This window comes from Scyliorhinus torazame, chromosome 4 (genome assembly GCF_047496885.1).
Source record: "Scyliorhinus torazame isolate Kashiwa2021f chromosome 4, sScyTor2.1, whole genome shotgun sequence".
NCBI lineage: Eukaryota > Metazoa > Chordata > Chondrichthyes > Carcharhiniformes > Scyliorhinidae > Scyliorhinus > Scyliorhinus torazame.
Window position 1 is genome coordinate 68,092,190 of NC_092710.1, and position 17,599 is coordinate 68,109,788.

At 47.5% G+C, this 17,599-nt stretch overlaps 1 protein-coding gene across 8 annotated transcripts in view; it reads right to left on the bottom strand.

The window, feature by feature from the left end:
• The window catches only part of LOC140410282 (NACHT, LRR and PYD domains-containing protein 3-like), a 193,457-nt gene that overhangs the window by 32,214 nt on the left and 143,644 nt on the right, over window positions 1-17,599 (bottom strand). For 7 of the 8 annotated variants that reach the window (XM_072498254.1, XM_072498253.1, XM_072498250.1 and 4 more), the window contains 2 exons: window positions 12,428-12,598; window positions 11,313-11,483 (listed from right to left, as the gene is read on the bottom strand). In XM_072498254.1, coding sequence (XP_072354355.1) covers window positions 11,313-11,483; window positions 12,428-12,598 — 342 coding nt within the window. Of the gene's footprint in view, window positions 1-11,308; window positions 11,484-12,427; window positions 12,599-17,599 lie in introns of those variants that run through there. The other variant, XM_072498257.1, reaches the window with a different exon arrangement.

Here is a 17,599-nt window from a genome sequence, read left to right on the forward strand (position 1 = left end):
GTTGGCAGCTAAAGATAAAGAGATGGCTGATGTCAAATGGGCACACAAATCTTGTATAGTACACCGTAGGAGCTTTCAGACCCAGTACGATAAGGCCTACCAAGATACACAGCGCGCAATTTTGGTACGAGAAGAGACGGAACAACACGTAGAACAGCGAAAGAAATATGCGCAGATTTGAAGGCAGCTTTACGAGCGCTCCATAGTTCCACAACAGAACAAAGACAGGGTACAGAGTACAGTAGATCACGCCAAATGTAGGCATCAAATAGCAAAGTTACAGTCACTGCTTTCAGTGCAAAACGGCTTCAGAAATACCTTTGGACTGAATTTAGATCAGGAGAATGGCCCCAGTTGGCAATGTAGCCACTTAAATTGGCCAACTCCCGATTCAAAATGGCGAACGGCAAAGGCTGATGGGAAAGTCAGCCAACAAGACAAAAACCAGCAGCTGCAGGTTTGCTGTGTATTTACCTCTGAAAAGGCCAGACAACATCGATACCAGCGACCATCAGCATAACAAAGTCACAGCCATCTGCATACTGATGAGCAATCCCCGGGAACAATAAGCAACATTTTGGACACACAAAGGAAAGCCAGACTCTTCGGCGCCAGCAGGAGCCAACACAAAGGAGGTGAATGAGCACTTCAAGACCGCCCATCGATCAGGGAACCACTCCAGTATTGGAGGAAATCGAACCAAGCGATTGGGACGAAGTCCAATCACTTGGGACCAGGTACAGGGTCCGCCCCGAAAGGCGGGAAGCCCCTGGGGACTATAAGAGTTAAGCCCCAAGTTCAAATTGCTCTCTTCACCTGCCCTTCACTCTCCTCTTCCTGCCCGGGTCGCCCAGCAACAAGAACCAACATTGACCATGACCGGTGCAGTGAAGACCGACAATCGTAAGTCTTAAATTCAACGCTCGCTACGAGATAAGCGCTCCTAGCTACCAATCCGTACCAACTTCGAATCCCGCAGACTCAGAACCCAAACGAAAGGCCATTTGTTCCCCTGACCTGGTGGGCCAGTCCAAAGTTAAGTATAGGCCTGTTAGCTATAGAAGTAGCTTAGGCGTAGAATTTGTGCATGAGTAGCGATTACGGTGTATAATAAATGTGCTTTGATTTAAATCTTACAAATCGGTGTATTGGATTATTGATCATTACTCGGACTTGAACTTCGTGGCGGTATCATAAAGATACCTGCCGACTCGAGAGCAAAGGTAATAAAACAGAGCAATTGAACCAAGGCAAAGTTAGCAACAGCAAGAACTAAATTTAACCGCCCATAGATATGTGGAGGATACAGAAAATCAAAATAGAACCCCCCAGGCCCCGAAAAGGAAAGCACCCGCACCACCGACTGCACAGGCAGCACACACCCCCATGAATCCAGTCACCACACAGCGCACGTCACAGGATCGCGAGGAGCCCAATTTCGTTTACACCACCCCACCACCGTGGGCAGCATGGTCGCGATGTGGTTTGCACAATTGCTTCACAGCTCCAGGGTCCCAGGTTCGATTCCCGGCTTGGGTCACTGTCTGTGCGGAGTCTGCACATTCTCCCGTGTGTGCGTGGGCTTCCTCCCGGTGCTCCGATTCCCTCCCACAGTCCAAAGATGCGCAGGTTAGGTGAATTGGCCATGCTAAATTGCCCTTAGTGTCCAAAATTGCCCTTAGTGTTGGGTGAGGTTACTGGGTTATGGGGATAGGGTGGAGGTGTGGACCTTGGGTAGGGTGCTCTTTCCAAGAGCCGGTGCAGACTCGATGGGCCGAATAGCCTCCTTCTGCACTGTAAATTCTATGATAATGACCATCACCCAATTGAGAGATGCCTGCGCCAAAATTGAACCATTTGAACCAACAGCAGACCCGCATAATTTATTTGAGAGAGTAAGACAGCAAACAGTTATGTACGGTCTGGATGAAGCAGAGGAAGTTCAGCTTATAGTCATGAGCCTTGACCCGTCCGTTAGCTCAGCTTTACCAGAACCCCAGAATGTAGGAGGAGGAAGCCTCCAGGAGATGAAGGCAGCTATTTTTACGCGATTGGATACGACAGAGGAAATCCTGTAGAAGGTTTGAACCCATGTAGACAAAAGAAGGGAGAGCATGCTACTGCATACGCAGGTCGCCTTTGGATCCATTTTAAAGCGGTATTTGGGGAATTGAACCGCACAAACTTAGATAATGACAACACAGCTAAATGGGCTCGTACTTTAGGCTCCCAAGGCACAGAAGCAGATCAAAAGGCCGATGTAAATTACCACCCCGCAGACGCCACACATAATGAAGTTTGGGTTTTAAAGAGACTTTCCAGAGCTTGGGAACAATCCCTACATAGAAAGGCAGATCAGGAGAAGGCAGAAGCGAATATGAACCCAATCAGGACTACGCAGGACCCCGCATGGGTAAATGAGGGCAGAAATGAAGGTCAGCACCCCAATGCACAGGCACCACGAGGTTGCTATAATTGTGGACAAAAGGGACATTACGACCACGAATGCAACGCACCCCCGAACCAGCAACGGAACTAGTAATCGAACACCCCACCTTGGAACAATGTTAGGCCCATACCTAGCATTAGCACCCGATCAGATAATGCAGTGAGTAATAGCACAAATTGACGGTGTTCGGACTCCCCAACTTGGGTCTGCGACACACTCTGGGACAAATCAGGCAGACCAGTAGTCACAGACACAGTCCGGGGACACCCAGTAGAGTTCCTTTGGGACACAGAAGGGTCCCGCACCACTTTAAACTCCTCCACAATGTTTCAGCGTGACAAATGGCCCACCACAGACACCAGCACTCTTAGTGGATTTACAGGACATGTACAGCAGGGATACATTACGTCCCCCGTAGATATTCAAATCGGCAACATAAACACCAAGCCCCCCATTGTTTTAGTGGACTTGCCCCAAACAGCAGAGCACATTTTAGGAATCGACTTCATGAGCTCACACAACCTTTCCTTTGACCCCATGAGTAAGTGTGTATGGAAAATGGCCAGAACAGCAAGAGTCCCCGCCACGTTCACAGTAGGAGACTAGGAACATAGAATCTGCTCAGTAGGCGACTATTGGTTTGATCCGCAAGCCATTAGTACAGATTAGATGATTAGAGAGGTCCTAAGAAAACATAAAGCATCCTTCGCCTAGCACAAGCACGATTGTGGAAAAAGTCCGGGAATAGTCACAATTACAAGTCACGATCCTAAGCCCCAGCAGCAATACGGTTTCCCACAGCAAGTCGAGGGTGAGATTGCAAAAGTTATCAATAGCTTACTAGATCAAGGAGTAATTCGGCCCGTAGCCGCAACAAACAATGCCCCAATTTGGCTCGTAAAGAAACCCGACGGTTCATGGAGATTGACCATTGACGACCGAGAGCTCAACAAGATCACCCTATTAGCAGCCCCCACCGTTGCCACGAGTCCCGAAACCATGCTGAAGCAGGGAGTACATGCGAAGTACTTTACTGTGCTGGACATTAGCAATGGCTTTTGGCCCATTCCCTCAGATAAGGCCTGTCAATACAAGTTTACGTTCATATTTCAAGGACAGCAGTATACGTGGACAAGGTTTTCACAACTCCCCTTCCTTCTTTCACTGGCAATTGGCCAACGGACTTTCCAAATTAACCCGACCCGAATGCCTTATTCAGTATGTGGACGACTTACTCCTACAGACGGACATAAAGGAAGAGCATGTTAAGCATCTTTCAGAATTGCGAGGTCTCTTATAATCAATTGGATGCAAAGTCAACCCCCAAAAAGCCCAGATTCTGAAAGTAAAGGTCCTTTACTTAGGTGCCATTATCACATACAGGAAAAGAGAGATTGAACAGAAACGATTGAATCAATAGTTAAATTGCCCCTGCCCCACAATGTCACTGCACTCCGATCATTCTTCGGATTAGTTGGGTATTGTAGGCACCATATTGATGGTTTTGCCACAAAAGCCCCACTTTCAGAACTCCTTAAAAAGTACGACCCATGGGAATGGCTTCCTCAGCACACGGACGCCATCGATGAATTAAAACGCGCCCTAGGCACAGCCCCCGCTTTGCAGGTACCAGACTCACACTCCTCCTGCGCCATAGCGCCATAGAAGTAGCGACCACCGACGGAACCCTCTCTGCAGTACTACTATAGGAAAGACATGACCGTTTCGGACCCATAGCCTATGCCTCACGAGTTTTGGATCCCGTGGAGCAAGGATTTTCAGCCTGCAAACGGCATTTGCTCGCAGTCTTTTGTGCAGTTCAATATTTTGCATATATCACAGGCCTCAACCCCGTAATGATTTTAACCGAGCACGCCCCAACTGTTAGATGGTAGGTTAAAGGACAGTTCAGATAGCCAGATCAGAGCAGCTTGCTGGACACTGTTCTGACAAGGGACATCACAGTTAAACGGACAAAGGACCACACATTTTTAGTGGACAACCTGCAGTATGAAGGAAACCCACATGAGTGCCAGATCATTGCAGCCAAACACCACACAGGACCCTTTATTCTGAAATCACTACCCACACGAGCAGGCATCAGAACATAGAATCACCCGACCACAGATAACTCTTTAAAAACTTATGTAGATGGTTCCTCCACCATTGACAATGGAAAAAGAATAACAGGATGCGGTATTTGTGTGGAAGACACGCAGGGACGCGCATTAGAGGAAATACCTTTAAAATTGCCAGGCCACTCAGGATCACAAGCAGCCGAATTAGCAGCAATAGCATATATAGTACAGCACCCAGATTCTTTCCCGACCCCCGCAGATATATATTCGGACAGTTTATATGTCTGCAGCAGTTTGACAGAATTCCTGCCCCTGTGGGAATCTAGAGGATTCATATCCGCTGATGGTAAACCCCCTACCCTCAGCCCCATTATTGAAGCATATTCTTGAGACAGCAAAAGACCGCACATATGGCATAATCAAAGTCAGAAGCCATCATCGTTCCTTCCCACCCGGTAACGTAAAGGCAGACGCCTTAGCCAAGTCAGGATCACGACACGGTCACTTTTGGCAACCCCCCCCCCCCGAGAGTGAACCGATACACGCAGTCCAGGTTTCACAGACCAATATCGAAGATTTAGCCCAGGCCCAAAAGGCAGACGACACTCTTAAGCAAGTTTTAGACGGAAACTACCCAGCCCCCTACGACAAATTCAAGGACTCAGTGACGGTACAGGGCAATATAATTTTAAAGAATGGAATTTATGCGGTCCCCACCTAGGACAGAAACCAGATAATTTGCCAGTTTCATGATGGACACGGACATCAGGGGATAGAAACCACCATTGCCCATTAAGACCTTTGTGCTGGTGGCCCGATTCAAAAGCAGGCGTCATGCATTATGTTGAGAATTGTTTAATCTGCGCACAGAATAATCCTGAAAGGTACTCCAGGAAAGTACAATTAAGACACACCCGACCTGTTAATGGCCCATGGACGAATTTACAGCTCGATTACATTGGTCCCCTCCCCTCTGCAGAAATGGTTTTAAATATGCGTTGGTCGTAATCAACACCTTCACAAAATGGGTGGAAACATTTCCCTCCAGGACAAACATGGCTAAGGAAACAGCCAAGATCTTAACACAGCAGATATTTACACGTTGGGGACTGCCCCGCAGCATTGAATCATACCAAGGTTCCCATTTCACCGACAGAGTAATGCAGAATGTCCTAACGATTTCTGGAATAAAACAAAAATTCCACATTGCTTATCACCCCCAATCCAGCGGTCTTGTGGAACGTATAAATCGGACCCTAAAAACGACTATTAGGAAAATGGTGCAACAGCATAACACCACATGGGACACAGTTCTCCCTTATGTTTATTAGGAACACAGTATCAAGTTCCACAGGATTCACCCCCCACACCCTCATGACCGGACGAACCATGAAAGGAACTGAACATTTATTAGGACTTGATTTGGCCAGCCCCATAGTCACCGCCCTCACCCACAAAAAAGCAACTCACGGAAAATATTAACACAGCCCAGCTCGATGCAGCTGTCCGACTAGGTGCTCGTAAAAAGCAGAGTAAGGCCTGCTTTGATAAAATAGTCCACCCTGTAGAGTATACAGTCGGTCAGCAAGTGATGTTTTCCCTGTATAATCCCAGTTCGTTCCTCACCCCAAATTTGCAGGACTCTACTCCATTTTGGATAAAGTGAGCCCCTCTGTGTACAAAATAATGTACCCCAATGGAAAAACAGGTTGGTTCCATCTCAACCAGCTTAAAGTTTATGGAACCCAATGTAGCCACTCCTACCACGTCTTCCTAGCAATGGCAGACGATTCCACCCCGCCCATCGACAACTTAGACCAGCCCCCCCCAGCCAGACAGCACGTCCATGCCCACAGACCCGACCTTGTCTCCGCCCACAGGTATGCCTTTCCACCTTGAGCTTGATTCGGACGACAGCGACAGCCCCTGGAACAACGACCAGGACATGTTTGGCCCCCTGTATCCCCTTTCACTGCCACAGCCAGAGCCACCACCACCGTCCGACAACGGAAATTTGCCCTTTGCAGCTACTGCCCCTCATGACAATCGAACCCCCGATTGGCACTGCGACAACGCTTGTCGATTAGTAAAGAATGACGATTCGGATCCCACGATGGCCCACGCGGCCACGGCACAGAAACGACAGACACGAGTTTGGTAACCGGGAGATGGTGATGACTCAAGAGTCTGACTCCCATTAAGGTATCCCTTTCGCAGCGTTTTTTGATACGGAACACAGAGGTGACCAGATGATGAGAAAAAGGAACCGCATGTGAATTACGGTGTCCTATTTCCTGATGGAACCTGCCCACTTTCTTTCTTTCTTCCTTATTGCTACATGGTTTTAATTAATGTCGGCTCGACACAAAATTTCTTGATACAGTTTATTCTTCCGATCTCACATGGTTTTAATTAATGTCGGAAAGTTACAACATTTCTTGATACAGTCATGGTTACTCTTCTGACGCCATTTATTGCCCAATGACCGTTAAAAGAACAAATTGTTGGATCCCATATGTTACAAATTCTTTCCACTTATTTTGTCACCCAGGTAGGGAGCAACGGCACTGATCACCGCCCGACCCGGGGAATCCCACCCATTCTTGCCCAGCCGCGCTCATGCACCTCATGCTTCGATCATTTCAAGTAATCTGGAATGGTTCTTTACACTCCTTACTGTCATTGGCAGGTCTTTGTTTCCCCTTATCTGCTCTTTAGTGTGGTTTAAAGAATGCCTTTTGCCACAGCCTGTACACTCACCTCTTTACCTTCCGCGACTCTTTGGTTGCTACCCCAACTGCTATTTACATGTTTGACACACTTGGTTGTTACACATTTGCTGCTGTACGTGAACTACCTCTGGTCCCTGGACGGAGAAATTGTCTGCTCACTCACTGCATCGACCACAAGCTGCAGGATTCCTTGCACTTAACAGAATTTTTCTTTTCGGATGTCTTGGGCGGGATTCTCCGACCACCCGCTGGGTGGGAGAATCGCCGGGGGACGGCGTGAATCGCGCCCCCGCTGTCCTCCCAACTCTCCCACCCCCCAAAAACCGGCCCGGCGTGAGTCGCGCCGCCCGCCTCGGAGAATGGCGGGGTTCGGCGCGACTCAATGGGCGCCGGGGCCACCCGAATTCTCCGGCCCGCGATGGGACGAAGTCCCGCCCACCTGTAGCCGGTCCCGCCGGCGTAAATCAGAGTAGATCTCTTACCGGCGGGACCTGGCAGCGCAGGTGGGCTCTGGGGTTCCTGGGGGGTAGCGGGGGGGGATCTTGCCCCGGGAGGTACCCCCATGGTGGCCTGGCCTGCAATCAGGGTCCACCATACCGCGGGCGGGCCTGTGCCGTGGGGGCACTCTATTCCTTCCGTATCGGCCATCGCAGAGGACCACAATGGCCGATGCAGAAGTGAATCCCTGTGTGCATACGCGGGGATGACGCCAGCACGCGCTGGCGCTCCCGTGCATGCGCCGGCCGGCGGACGCCCTTCAACCACTCCGGGCGGGCCCAGCCCCTGTAGGTGTGGAGGATTCCGCACCTTTGGGGCGGCCCGACGACAGAGTGGTTCACGCCACTCCGTCCCGCCTGGACCCCTCGCCCCGCTGGGTACGGGAGAATCCCGCCCCTTGTCTCTAAAATGGTTATTTATTTTTTTTAAATGAGGGCGTCACACGTGATGACGATTCTAATGGGCAATTGACTTTGAAGAGAGAAAGACAAACAAAACGAGATGTTAACCAACGATAATAACAGATATTATGCTTGCACCCTCAGGAATATACGAAGAACAAAAAGACAAGATGAAGACAGGACTGATGGCCGCCTTCATTGTGATCATCGCTGGACTCCGACAACTGCGTGCGTTGACAACTTTTGTACCCCACACCACACCGGCCTCGGACGTGATCATACAATATCATACAATATGAGAACCCTAGCCCGGATACCACACCTCACATGAAAATAAACACTGATACCTGCACATGGTGCGAAAACATTGTAAAATGGTATTCCCTTTCCTATACAGTAGAAGCCCTTTTGGTAATAGCAGTACTCTGCAGTGTCATTCAGACATTTAAGACTCCACAAATGGCAAAGGGGAGCCTCCCGCTCCCCGATAAACACACTCTAAGCCCCTTTCCTTGGAATCCAACAAACCCCACAAACCTTTTTCACTGACAAAATAAAAAGATTGTACCTCTATGCCTGTAATCGATTAAGTAGAGATGTGATGCTGCTGTTTATTTCTTTAAAATTTTGATGTTGTACAGAAGTTCCTTTTTGATATTTGCCAGCAGCATGAGAGTAGCTTAGGTAGTGATAGTTAGAGGTTCCCTTGTGTAAATAAGTTAAATAAATGTGCAATGATTAAATGTTTTATAGTGACCCTTAGAGTTTATGAATTTCTGATGAGTTGATAAAATTAGGTAAATGCTCCAAAAACACAGGACAGAGTAGTGTAGAACCTGTCCTTGACCAAGGATAACCAGCACACTAAGGACGGATGAGGATCAATAGTGTGATCCACCACGCTTCGCGTTCAGGATCAAAAGGACAGGATGTAGCCATCTGGGATGGCCACTTACAAAGGATCCCGGGAAATATGGCCACCTGCAAAGGAACATGGGAAATATGGTCAACCAAGGACTCAAGACGCTCAGAGCTTATGTATATTGGCAACTCAGATAACTAGATGCTATCGAAACCCCCAGCTACTTTGCATTCTAATGGCCCATTTCTCCAGAACAAAAGATCTGTACTCAGGTAACAGATACAGAAACAGACTCATCGGCACCACTCCCTTTGCTCAGGGAGCCCAAAAAGCCAAGGTCAATGACCGCTCAGGACACGCCCCACCATCAAGCCACCCGCCCCTTTATTGGCCAAAATCGAAGGCAGTAATGAAAGTCTGCCAAATTATTGGGTCCAAAGCTAAGAACCGCCCAAAAGAGCGCGAAACCCCAGAAGGATAAAGAGAGACACTGCCATGCGTTCAGTCTCTCTTGGCCCCGGCGCTCGGTCTCTCTTGGTCCCGACCTATGCCAAAAACCAAGTGTAGCATCATGACCAGTAGACAAGTTCAAGACCAACGATCGCTATCAGACGGATGAGCCCAGCAGAAACAAAGTCACTTCTCCAGACCCAGCCACGCAAGATCTGAACAAAGGCCTTGTTCCTCTGCATAAAGCCAGGTGCCTGAAGTTAAGTACAGGTTGTTGTAGTGTTAGGTGTAAGTTAGCTTGTCGTGTTTTGTGTTGCATGTCGAAGTAATTCTAGTGTGTAAATAAACTATCATTGAACTTGAACTAACTAACTGGTTGTTTGGTCTTTGGTTGATATCCGGTAAAACCTTGTGGTGGTATCATTTGATACCTGGCGACTCTGAAAAGCAATATCATCATTAATAACTATCATATCAGTATCCAGTTAAAAAGAGCAACACCATACTACCAGAAGGATGTGGAGGCTTTGAAGAGGGTGCAGAGGAGGTTTACCTGGATGTTGCCTGGTCTGGAGGGCTTTTAGTTACGTGGAGAGGCTGAATAGACTCGGACTGTTTTCATTAGAAAGATGGAGGTTGAGGAGTGACCTGATGGAGGTATACAAGGTTGAGGGGCAAGCACTCTTTCCCAGGGTGGAGGGGTCAGTCACCAGGGGGCATAGGTTTAAGGTCTGTGGGGTAAGGTTTAGAGGAGATGTGCAAGGCAGGTTTTTCACGCAGAGGGTGGTGAGTGCCTGGAACACGTTGCCAGGGGAGGTTGTGGAAGCAGGTACATTAACGGTATTCAAAAGGCATCTTGACAAACACATGGATATGATGGGTAAAGACGGAAATGGCACAAGGAAGCGCTGAGAGTTTTGCAAAGGTTGGTATCGTGACCGGTACAGGCTTCGAGGGCTGAAGAGCCTGTTCCTGTGCTGTATTGTTCTTTGTTCTCTTTGTAAAATATCTTATTCCGTGTTTGGCACTAGGACATGCTGCTCAAAATTGTCTGGAAAACAATGCATTCAGCTTCCAGGCAACCATTCACCTGTGGTTATTGCAGTACCTTTTTCACAAGCCCCCATTATTTCTTCCTGTATACTCTATCCAAAAGTGTGACAAGTGCAGGGGTCCTATAAAATACTCGCACAAGTGACTCCTTACCGTCGCTAATTCTTCTCATTAAATAAACTAATTCTACATCTTGGTCTTCTGAACCAAGGTCACCTCTATGTACTTTACTAATGTCATCTGTTATTGACAACTATAAACAATTTCCTGGCTTCTTCACCTTCCATTCACTGTCATCTAATCCCTATTCTCTTTCACATAAAACACCGGTTGCTGTGACTCGGGGAGAGCCATAGAGGTGGAAGAGGGGGCGATATATGGTGCACAATCACATTATAGAACATAGACATAGAACATAGAACAATACAGCGCAGTACAGGCCCTTCGGCCCACGATGTTGCACCGAAACAAAAGCCATCTAACCTACACTATGCCATTATCATCCATATGTTTATCCAATAAACTTTTAAATGCCCTCAATGTTGGCGAGTTCACTACTGTAGCAGGTAGGGCATTCCACGGCCTCACTACTCTTTGCGTAATTAGTCTCCTTCATCCTTGGCACAAAGATTTGTGGAGCTGACATCCCTAGTAAAGGGTTCAGAGAGAGACAACAGGAGTCCGAGTATTATATTGGAGAGCCAGATTGAAACTGGCTTCAGGACCCGCTAAGTGCACATGCCCGACAGGTGAGAAATTCAGGCCAAAATTTCACAGTCTTCTACTTACTGCAATTGCCATATTTTACAGTCCGGTTTCCTCAGTGCCTCAGACAGAAGTTTCACTCCTGAATCTCCCAGTTTATTCCAACCCAGGTCCAAGTTTTTCACTACCCAGTTTGTACTGAGAACAGAGGTGAGATCTTCGGCGCAAGAATCTGTGAGATTGTTATCGCACAAACTAGAGATCAGAGGGAGAAAATTAACAGGATTCAGAGTAAATGACCAGAGTTTTAAAGAACACTATTAATATCAATAATGTACAGTGTGAAACATTCAAGAAACACAATTTCGAAGAATAAAATCAAATATAAAGGATTACGCAAATGAGAAAAATAAATATTCTGGAAATGCGCAGTAGGTCAGGAAGTATCTGTGAAAGGAGGGTGACTGTGTGTGGAGTTTGCATATCCTCTCAGTGTCTGCATGGATTTCCTCCGGGTGCTCCGGTTTCCTCCCACAGTCCAAAGATGTGCACGTTAGGTGAATTTGCCATGGTAAATTCCCCTTAGTGCCCAAAAAGAATAGATGTGGTTATGGGGATAGGGCGTGGGCCTGGTTAGGAAGCTCTTTCGGTGCAGACTTGATGGATCGAATTATCTCTTTATACACTGTAGAGAATCTATGATTCTAAGTTCAAACCATCAGATTCTCCGATTTTAAGTGCAAATTTCAGATGGATCTGACTGTCTCAGTCACCGTTACCCAGAAAGGTTCGACCAGTTAAAACCATTTTTAACTTCTGGGTAATTATAATGCTAATCCTCTGGACAACTGCCTTCTATACTCCACACTCACCCTCTTCCATTTCTAACCTCTCAACCCCATTAAAAAACAGGGCATAGCTTTCTTACCCTTGACTCTCCTGCGCTTGACTCAAGAACTTGGGGAAACTCTGCACTGCACCTTTCTCACCCTTCTTGAATCAGAAGGAAAAGTGTGAAAGGTGCGGCTGCATTTGAGGGTAAATAACTAGGAGCGGATTGACAATTTGACTCTGACTGCACCCATTTACTGACCCTATTACTGACACTGATAATAATGGGCAGACTTTATTTATTATACGTAACAGTGCCCAAAATATCTAATCATTTTAAACACAATCTTACACAGTCTGGTACTGACCTCAGTCTCTGTATTTTACATTCCGGATTCGTCAGAGCTGCAGTCAGTTTTTTCACTCCTGAATCTCCCAGATTATTATTATTTAGTTGCAGAGCTGTCAGTGACTGGTTTGTAATGAGAGCAGAGGCTAGATGCTCAGCACAGGAATCTGTGAGAGCGTTATCACTCAGACTGAGGATCAGAGAGAGAAAAATAGCAGGAATTATGGTAAATCACAGTGTTTCTCAAATACCATTATTCACAATAATAACATAAAGGGTGGACACGCAACAAACACAATTTCCATTCTTACAGAAGGCAAAATATTATTGATGATGTAAATCTGAAATATATGCAGAACATGCCAGAATTATTCAGTAGATCAGGCCGTATCTGTGAAGTGAGAAACAGTTCATGATTCAGTTTGATGAGCTTTCATTAGAACTGGGAAGTAGCAGCAAATTAAATAGTTTTAAGTGACAGGGAAATGGGGATTGATTGTGGGGGGGGGGGGGGGGGGGGAGTGGTCAGTGTACATGAAAGAACAAGATGGAATTGCAGGAGTGATTAAACGGTAAAATGGATTATGGTACCCATGTCCTTACCCTGAGTCACGTGGAAGGGACATGGGATAGTCTATGACTCTGGAGTGGAGCTTGTGGAAGATAATGGTTGTGAATTTACTGATATTTGGGCCAGAAGCTGAACATGTGGCAGTGTGGACAGGGTTAGGTAATTTAACATAGTCCACGAAGGCCCATTCCATATCTCTCTCCATTAGAGAGAGACAATTTCTTACTTGGGAAATGTGGGACAACGGGAAGAGGTCTGACTCCATGAACTACCATAGCCGGAATGGGGATCAAACCGTCAACATTAGCATCATTCCACATCACACTCCAGTCACCAAACCAACTATGATAACCAATGGTTACATTTTTTGAAGATGTAACCAAATCTTTGAAGATTTAAACTGTACAGTTGACAAGGTGGAGCCAGTCGACGTGGTATATTTGGACTTTCAGAAGGCGTTTGATGAAGACCCGCATAAGAGATTATTGTGTGAAATGAAAGCGCATGGGATTGGGGGAAGTGTATTGAGGTGGATAGAAAACTGGTTGGCAGAGAGGAAACCAAGAGTAGGAATTAATGGCTCCTTTTCAAATTGGCAGGCAGTAACTAGTGGGGTGCCACAGGGATGGTGTTGGGACCCCAGCTATTCACAATATATATTAATGATTTGGACGAGGGAACAAAATGTAATATCTCAAAGTTTGCAGATGATACCAAGTTGGGTGAAAGGGTGAACTGTGACGAGAATGCAGGGATCCTACAGTATGATCTGGACAGGTTGGGCGAGTGGGCAAACCAATGGTAGATGCAGTATAATTTGGATAAGATGAGGTTATTCACTTTGCAAGCCAAAACAGGAAGGCAGATTACTACCTGAATGGTTGTAAATTGGGAGAGGGGAGTATGCATCGGGACCCGAGTGTCCTTGTGCCCAGTCACTGAAGGTAAGCATGCAGGTGCAGTAGGCAGTAAAGAAGGCTAATGGTAGGCTAGCCTCCATTGTGAGAGGTTTCGAGTACAGAAGCAGGGATGTGTTGCTGCAATTATACAGGGCCTTGGTGAGGCCACACTTAGAATATTGTGTGCAGTTTTGGTCTTCCTTTCCGTGGAAGAATGTTCTTGCTCTCGAGGAAGTGCAGCAAAGGTTTACCAGACTGATTCCAGGGATGGCGGGAATGTCATATGAGGAGAGATTGACTAGGTTAGGATTGCTCTTGCTGGAGTTCAGAAGAATGAGGGGGATCTTATAGAGACTAAATTCTAACAGGACTAGACAGGGTAGATGCAGGGAAAAAAAGCTAATTACTGCAGATGCTGGCATCAAAGAGAAAATGCTGGAAAATCTCAGCAGGTACAGCAGCATCTGTAGGGAGAGAAAAGAGCTCACGTTTCAAGTACAGGTGACCTTCTGTCAAAGATAAAAGACTTAGAAAGTGGGAAATATTTATACTGTGGGTTGAGAGAATGAAAGATGAGGGGCAGGGTTCTCCGATAATGGGGCAAAGTGTTCATGCTGTCGTAAACAACGGAGTGATTTACGACGGTATCATTTCGCCGCTGGGAGCAGCGATCCTACGCCGCACAGGGGACCAGCACGGCACTGGAAGGCCTCATGCAGTTCCAGCTGCCGATGCGGGCACCAGCAGGGGCGGCGCGGGTGAGTGCATGCGTACTACGGCCAGCACGGGTCCGCGTATGCGTGTGGGTTGCCGTCTCCGCGCTGGCCCCCGGACAACATGGCGGAGCCCTACAGGGGCCCCGTGCGGAGGAACATATGCCCCCGCCACTGAAATTAGCCCGCCCACTGATCGGTAGCCCCTGATCATGGGCTTGGCCACCGTGGAGCGCACCCCCCCCCCCCCCGGAGTTGGATCCTCCCCCCCTCCCCCTGGTACGGCCCCCGCAGAGGTCCCGCCGGGTAGGACCGTACACGGACGACGCCGGCGGGACTCCGCCAAACTCGGAGGGGGGGGGGCGGCTGCGTTCAGCAGCCCCCGACCGGCATCGCGCCGACCGCGCTGGCACCATTGCCGCCGATTCTCCGGTCGCCAACCCGGCGCTGGATCGGAGTACACCGCCCGAGATATTCCGAATGGTGGGTGTTCCAGAACCAGGGTCACAGAACCGGGCAGCACAGTAGCTTCACAGCTCCAGGGTCCCAGGTTCGATTACTGGCTTGGGTCACTGTCTGTGCGGAGTGAGCACATTCTCCCTGTGGCTGCGTTGGTTTCCTCCACGTGCTCCGGTTTCCTCCCACAGTCCAAAGATGTGCAGGTTAGGTGGACTGCCCATGCTAAATTGCTCTTAATGTCCACAAAAATGTTAGGTGGGGTTACTTGGTTACGGGGATGGGTTGGAAGTCTGGGCTTAAATGGGGTGCTCTTTCAAAGGGCTGGTGCAGCCTCGATGGGCCGAATGGCCTCCTTCTGCACTGTAAATTCTATGATGTTCTATGATCAGTCTGAGGTTTCAGGGTAAACTATTTTGGAAAGAGATGAGGATACATTTATTCACCCAAAGAGTGGTGAGCCTGTGGAATTCATTACCACAGGAAGTAGTTGATGTTAAAACATTGAATATATTCAAGAGGCAGCTAGACATAGCACTTGGGGTGAATGGGATCAAAGGCTATGGGGAGAAAACAGGATTAGGCTATTCAGTTGGATGATCAACCATGATCATGATAAATGGCGCAGCAGGCTCGAATCCAAAAGGCCTCCTCCTATTCCTATCTTCTATTTATCCAAGTACACAATATTGCCAGAGCCAGACAATTAATGTTTGACAGGTGCATGGAAAGCCTGAGGCAGCGCATGGAAAATCACAAAATTGTTACAGAGCAGAAGGAGACCCTTTAGCCCATGGTGTCTACACTGGCTCTCCGAATAAGCAATTCTCTAAGTGCTGTTTCCCTACCTTCTCCCCGTAACCCTGCATATTCTTCCTTTTCAGATAACAGTCCAATTCGCTTTGGAATGCTTCACCACACTGTCTCCACCACACTGTCGCATAGTGCATTTCAGACCTTGACCATTCACTGCAAGGCAGGCGAGTGGAATTGAGGATTATGTCAGATCAACCATGAGCTATTGAATGGCGGAGAAGATTCAATGGGCCGAGTGGCCTACTTCTGTTCCTACATCTTATGGGAAGTCCCGGTTCAAGCAATGCTGGCACCAGGTTTAAAGGCAGCCAGCAGTACTGTCAAAGGCAGTAGCCCTGGAGGGGCCAGAAAGGGAGCCCTAGTTACTGACCAAAGGGCTGAAATGGCAGGAGTCAGATTAAAGGTTACACCCCAATTCACTGATGCTTCTCTGGCGGTGTTCCTCCAGGCTGTTCGGGTTCAGAGGACGCACTGTTTCCTCCAAATGGGAGATCAGATCATCAATATGGATGGAAATTGTCGAGAAGTTGAGCAGACATGGGTGAATGATTGAAGGGCGGCAAAAGGGGGAAATGGCAGACAACAAGTGTTGAACTTGCCTCAGTATTTACAGTTGAAAAGGAGGATAATTTTCCAGATGTTCTGAAAAAACCATGGTCATTCGAGGGACTTAATACAATTAACAGCATCAGTAACGAGGAAATTAGATGAAGAGTGACAAATCCCAGGACCTCGGTTTCCATCCGAGGGTGTGAAAGGAAGTGGGGGAGCACAATGTAGATTCCCTAACAATAATCTTTCAGATTTCCCCAGAATAATCTCTCTGGATTGGAAAATTACACATCACTCCATTTTTTAAGAAGGGTGAAGGGGAGAAACCAGGGAATTACAGACCGGCTAACCTAACATCTGTGATGAGGAAAATTGCGGGAGTCTATATATAAACAGGGATAGGGTAACTGAGCACCTTGAAAGTCTTTGGTCAATCTGAGAGCTAGCATGGATTCATGAAGGCAAGGTCATACCTGACAAATCTCATTGAATTGTTTGAAAAGGTGACTAAGGTAGTGGACAGGGGAATGTCTTTAGATGTTATTTATATAGATTTCCAGAAGGCATTTGATAAAGTCCCACATAAGAGACTGTTAACTAAGTTGGAAGTCCACGTAGTTGAGGGCAAATTATTGACATAGTTAGGAAATTGGTTGAGTGGCAGGCGACAGAGAGTGGGGATAATGGGTGAGTACTCATTAATTGGCAGAATTTCGACTAGTGGTGTACCACAGGGATCTGTGTTGGGGCCTGAATTATTCATATTATTCATTAATGACTTTATGATGGCATTGAAAGTCATATGTCCAAATTTGCTGATGATCCAAAGCTAGGCGGCATTGTAGACATAGAACATAGAAAATACAGGACAGAACAGGCCCTTCGGCCCACGATGTTGTGCCGAACCTTTGTCCTAGATTAATCATAGATTATCATTGAATTTACAGTGCAGAAGGAGGCCATTCGGCCCTTTGAGTCTGCACCGGCTCTTGGAAAGAGCACCCTACCCAAACTCAACACCTCCACCCAACACCAAGGGCAATTTTGGACACTAAGGGCAATTTATCATGGCCAATCCACCTAACCTGCACATGTTTGGACTGTGGGAGGAACCCGGAGCACCCGGAGGAAACCCACGCAGACACGGGGAGGATGTGCAGACTCCGCACAGACAGCGATCCAAG